At 40.7% G+C, this 6,000-nt stretch overlaps 1 protein-coding gene across 1 annotated transcript; it reads right to left on the bottom strand.

The window, feature by feature from the left end:
- Nucleotides 1–2,921: 2,921 nt before the first annotated feature.
- myod1 (myogenic differentiation 1) lies at nucleotides 2,922–5,789 on the bottom strand. Its single transcript, XM_072385281.1, has 3 exons — nucleotides 5,095–5,789; nucleotides 4,122–4,203; nucleotides 2,922–3,585 (listed from the first exon to the last, which is right to left on the bottom strand). Exons 1-3 carry the CDS (start codon nucleotides 5,671–5,673, stop codon nucleotides 3,362–3,364), a joined length of 885 nt encoding a protein of 294 aa, XP_072241382.1. The 5' UTR covers nucleotides 5,674–5,789; the 3' UTR covers nucleotides 2,922–3,361.
- Between the last annotated feature and the right edge of the window lie 211 nt (nucleotides 5,790–6,000).

Here is a 6,000-nt window from a genome sequence, read left to right as displayed (position 1 = left end):
TCGAGAGTAAAATATCTGAGTCGGTAAAAAGAGTCCCAAGAGTTCTCAACACTAATGGCATGTAGAAGCTAATGCCTGAACAACTCTCTGTAGTATGATCTGGAAGTGTCATGTGACATAATCGACCAATCAGAACAAAGACTGGCGGTAAACGAGAAATAATTAATTACTCTTCAACGCCAGCAGGGGGAAGAAAAGTAATAAAAGTACAGGCAAAGCTCATAGAACATGACACAGGTTCTCAGTAGATAATTTTGTTTTAATTTCTTCTATCAATATTTCTCGTCTTTGTTATTACTGAAAATCCTCCACAAATAATAGATCATTTGAGATTTATTCATTGGGTGGCTAAAGCTTTAAACTATTTTTCAAACTCCCTTCTTTTAACACATTAAGTTTTTGTAAAAAGTATCAGTTTAGACAAAATCACCTTTAGTTTTCCTTGGTATCAGATCGGAATGAAATCAGTGGTATCGCACATCAGTAGCTTTTCATTTTTTGCTTTTATTTTTATTAACCTTGCATGAGGTTGAAAAAAAAGTAATGAATACATTTTGATACTGCTGTTTTAAAACTGTAAAATTTAACAGCAAAATAGTTACAGTAAACGGGTTTTGTGATGTTGTGTACAAAAAAAACTTAAAAACAGTGATTTTGTCACAATGTCTGCAGCACTATTATATATATATATATATATATAACTCTTTTACTTCTGTAGTACAGGATTGTGGAACATGAGATAGACACAGTACTTAACAGTAAGGAACAATTCCAAGAGGAACTCAGAAATCAAATGTCAAATATTGGCTGTTATCAGCATCCTATTTTAAATAGATTAAAATAGATTATATCATTTAGGTCCTGGATCAAGGTAAGATGTCTTCCACAGTACTGGACCTTTCTTCTGACTCGTGCTGGAGGCGCTGGAGAATCCCACATTGCTGTTCCACACAGACCTTCAGAAACCTGGGGCTGACACCGCCTGCATCTGCAGGCTTGTTCATGGTTTAGCCTCCCCAGCTGCCTCTTCATCTGACTGCTGGAGACAGGTAGGCTGGAGGGGCATGCGAAGGTGGTCTCATTGTGTCGGGGGAGATGTTAGTGAGGCTGTGTCATGACTGAGGTGAAGGGTGACATAATGGAGGTGTGACAGGGAGGATGTGGGTACAGGTAAGGTCTCTTTGGCTACAGGCAGGAAATGAGCTATATGAATCTTTTACATTTGCATATTTTACCTTTCATTTTCTCTGGTTGAGCCATTGTTGAAATGTTGGAAGTGTAGCAGAGAGGGGGCTTAGTAGAGATCTCTAAAAATCACCATGGATGTGTTGGGATGTTATATTTCTGCTTATGACTGTGACACATTGTAAGTGTCACTTACAATGTGTCACTTACATTATGAGTTTCTTTGGATACATCTTGATTTCCTTTTATTTATTTATTTTGAAACAAATGGTTAACAAGTAAATTATAATCCTTACAAATTGTGAGTCAAGCAAAAGATTCACTGTGCTGACAAATTTCCCAGCTCCAGCTCCACTTTCTGTGAGGCGTCTGCATGTTCTCCCCGTGCATGCTGGGGTTCTCTCCGGGTACTCCGGCTTCCTCCCACCACCCAAAAACAAGCTTGTTGGGTTAATTGGTGTCTCTAAATTGATCCTAGGAGTGAATGTGAGCGTGCATAGTTTTGTCATAGTCTCTGTGTGGCCCTGTGATGTGCTGGCGACCTGTGCAGGGCACCCCCCCTCTGACCCATGACAGCTGGGATAGGCTCCAGCGCCCCCGCGGCCCTGAGTTGGATTAAGCGAGTATAGAAGATGGATGGTTTAGGTTGAATGTTTTGTATTCACTTCGTGAAAACTTTTAAGTGAAAAGAAAATCTTGATCTTCTCATGTACTTAGTGAAATTTAATATTATATTTTATTAATTATTATAATTATAACTGATTTCATGTTAGCAGATATTTATATTAACCACATCAGATAAAAGAAAAACTGTATAACAAGCTCTGAAAGTACTGAAAGGACAATGTTTTTCATCCTGTTAATTCTTATGTTATCTTTGGGGCTTGACAATAAGTTTATAGCTATTTTTGCATAAAAAATTATTAAATTAATGAGCAGAGTCATGTTAATTTTGTTTGTATAAATAAGAAAGTCAATTTATTTGTCAATTAACATTCACACAGTTTTCAAGTGTATAAATATAAAGTTTTTTTCACAACAAACAAACAAAAGCAATACAGACAGAAGCATTAAATACATAATTAATACTTTCAGTTGGAACAAATCAGCTCTTATTTACATCATATGTACAGAAACAGAAAAATGGTCCTCGGCTGCAGTGACAGTGATAATAATGCAACTTGTTATTCTGACTTGCACAGTAAGGAGGTCTGAACCTACTTTCAAAACTAATGTGGAAAAAATTCTCACAACAACACTTAGACGAATTTAGCTTAGAATTTCTCTGAAGTTGTATTTTCTTATCAAGTTTCACTGCAGAAATGTGTGGTATAAATGGAAAATATCACAGGATTACTGTACTTCTATTTCCTGAGGGAAGTGAACAGCTGGGGTTTTAGAGACTTCAGATGGATGAAAGTGGAGGAATGTTAATGGGTGGGTTTCGGCCTCCATCTTTCATCAAACAGTCAGAAAGCATGACTTCATCTGAACAACTGAACTGAGTCTTAAATAGTTATGAATTAAAATAGAAATAGGGTTAAAACTGTAACTCAATTACATTTCCCAGCATTAAAGTGACAAAACAATAGAAGATTGCGGGGGTGGATGAAGCTCATTTTTAGTTTGGCTTGATGAAAATCTACTTCTTATTTTTATGACATTCAAGGCCACAACTGTGACTTTCTGTTCTATTCTTCTTTTTGCTGTCAGTTTTCCCTCGCTAGGATTGTGTGTGAGTTTGTATACACTTAAAAAAAGGAAAAGAATTTGCATTAATTATTCCCTTTTCAAAATAGAAATTCAATTAAGACAAAAGTAATGTGGAGGGGGAAAAGGTCACCATGCCGTGGTCTTCATCAGTGCATTGAGTTTAAGTAGCCATAAAAAAAACAAGGTTTGATATAAAATGTCAACCACGGGTGAAAACCTTTCTTTCGCTTTTCCTGGCAGGAATGAGCTCCTGTGGGAAGATCTAACAGGAAGAAATACAAATGTGGACAGATTTGTCAGGAAAACTTGATTCATAGTAAGAAAATGTTGCAGTTAATGCAGATGACTAATTCCGGCCACAGTAACAGGAAATGATCACTTTCAGTAGAAGTGAGTATGTTTGGGTGGATCTATGTTTCACGACTGGACAGTATGGACGGTGTGTGTATACATGTGTCAGGGTCTATAGGACTTGATAAATCAGGTTTGGGTCCTGGCTGGCAGTCGGGGAGGGGACTGGAACGGGCCCCGGGGCAGTCCCTGCCTCACTGAGTGGAGCTGCGGCTGGGGACCCGGGGCTGTCGGCCACGGGCAGCAGGCTGCTGTTGTCAGTGGAGATTCGCTCCACGATGCTGGACAGACAGTCCAGACTGGAGACCACAGAGCTTCCCTTACTCTTTGGACCACCTGCACACACAAAGACAAACGGAAAAAAACATGCAGTGAATAATTGATTTATAACATTTACAAAACGTTTTTCGTCTCTCATGTTGAGGGACGAAGTGTGACAAAAGTGATAAAGAGCGTTAAGCAAAGGAAACGTATCAGTCATTTAACTGCTGAGAGGAAACTTGTTGCTTTGTGATTGATCTTCTTTTCAGCCTGGAGCGAAGCTTTCATTTAACACATGACTCAGTTCTGATCTCATTTAGTTTTAACAAGACGTTATATTGATTTATAACGGATAAAATGTGTGTTGTATCACTCCAGATAAACTTTGATTTTATTTCACCTTCATTTTTCAGTAAAAAAATAGTTTCTACAATTCTTTTAAAATGTCAGAAACGGTCAAGAATCTGTTGGAATCTGACAGAAGTCCGTTAAAAAAATGTTACATTCAAATGTTCACTTTATGGCTTTTTTCGGCTTCATCACCAGCTGCTTTCACACGTAAGAAAAAAAAAATCAAACTATGGGCCGTTACTGCTGAGTCCGCTTCTTACCGCTGTGCGTGCCGGAGAAATAAGAGCTGTGCTCATAACTTCCCCTTCTGGTGGGCAGACGGCTCGGGCCGTTAAAATCCGTCTGAAATGAAAAGAAGTCAGTGGTTTACAAAAGGATATCACCACATAACCGTGACAACTGTAAACTTAATCACAGAGTTGCTAAAATGTTTCAAAGCTCAAATAATTTGCGAGAAAACGAATACTAAATATTCGCGGAATGAAAAGCAGGAGGAGAAAAAGACAAGGCATCATTTCACATAAACTGACGTGTCACGGGTTCATTAAAGCGTCTCTTTTTCTTTTAAGGGACACGTGTGAATGCTTGAGTCAGATTAATTAGTCTCAACACAGTGAATTTGCTTCATTTCGTGTTAAACGTGAATAAAGTTAAATTCATCTGGGACATTAATAATTCCGTGTAACGAAATAAACATTTAAAACTACAATTTTGCGCATGAACGCAATGACAGACCGCTCACTTAAGGAAAAGCAAAGCTTTTTGTTAAAAAAAAAACAGGTGTGAGATTAAGAACCTTTGGAGTTCCAATGTGGAAAAAAGCAAAAAAATAAGAAATAAAATAAAAAACTAAAACGGGCAGAAATAAAATATTTTTTTCTGGAATAAAAAAAATAACCAATAAATTATTTACACACTAAGTTACTGTCATTTCATTTGAGAAATCTATTGAGTTATTAATCATTATTCAAAATTAACGAAATTATAGTAAAATGAAAAATATGCTGTCTGGAGCCAAAACTGTTTAGGAGCAGATGAAAGTCGGATACCATGAAGTGGCCTGTGGAAATAGTCCAAATCAAACTTTGGTTTTCACCTTGAATAATAACAATAATCGGAGTGAAGAAACCACCTCACAAACACCGCCCGGAAGAACTTGTCTGTGCTTGAGGACGCACTGCGGCTGGAGCGCTCACACTCTCCCTCAGAACACCTGTCAACCCTGGAACTCACCATGCCATCGGAGCAGTTGGATCGGGGGCTGGACGCGTCCGAGTCCCCGCTGTAGTGTTCCAGCACCGGATAGAAGCCGTCCTCCTGCCCGCCTCGCAGCAGCGCCTGCAGGGACTCGATGTAGCTGATGGCGTTGCGCAGGATCTCCACTTTGGGCAGCCTCTGGTTGGGGTTAGCCGTCGTGCAGCGTTTCAGAGTCTCAAAGGCGTCGTTGACCTTGCTGAGCCGCCGCCGCTCGCGCAGCGTTGCCGCCTTCCGCCTGTCCGCATTGGTGGTCTTTCTCTTGCAGGCTTTACAAGCCCACAGCAAGCAGCGGCCCGCCTGGTGGTGCCCGCTGGGAGCACGGACATGCTCGTCGTCGTCCACCTCGGTGTGGTGGTGGAGATGAAGGAGGGCGGACGGGGAGGAGGAAGAAGAGGATGAGGATGAAGAGGAGGAGTCATCCGGCTTCATCAGACCCACATGGACCAGCCGCGGGTCCAGGTCCTCAAAGAAGTGCATGTCACTGGTGTTGAAGCAGGGGTCATCATAGAAATCATCAGCGGCAGGTATAGGGAAAGAGATATCCGACAACTCCATGACTCAGTCCTAAACACTCAAAAGAAGAAGAAAAATCCACCGAAAATGAAAAGTTTTTTCGCAAAGAAGAAGAAATGAGGAGGATCTGCGACTTTCAGGGAATGTAGAATCCTGTCAAAAACTGCTCTCTACCACGTTAGCTGTTGACCTGGATGTTTTTATACCGGGGACACGGAGGGCAGGCGGGATCAGGATGGTGGGGTCCCCGAGGTCTGACCAATCAGCTGGCAGCAGGAGGGGTTTACAACTGCACGGTAATTAGTGAAGGCCTACAATTACCCCTGACGGCGCGACACGAGCACAACTGAGACTGTGCACGTGTAGCTC

Source organism: Leuresthes tenuis, unplaced genomic scaffold (assembly GCF_036924035.1).
Source record: "Leuresthes tenuis unplaced genomic scaffold, fLeuTen1.0.hap1 SCAF_5, whole genome shotgun sequence".
Taxonomy (NCBI): Eukaryota; Metazoa; Chordata; class Actinopteri; order Atheriniformes; family Atherinopsidae; genus Leuresthes; species Leuresthes tenuis.
Note: the sequence above shows the minus strand (reverse complement) of the source record. Positions and strands in the feature narration are given on the sequence as shown.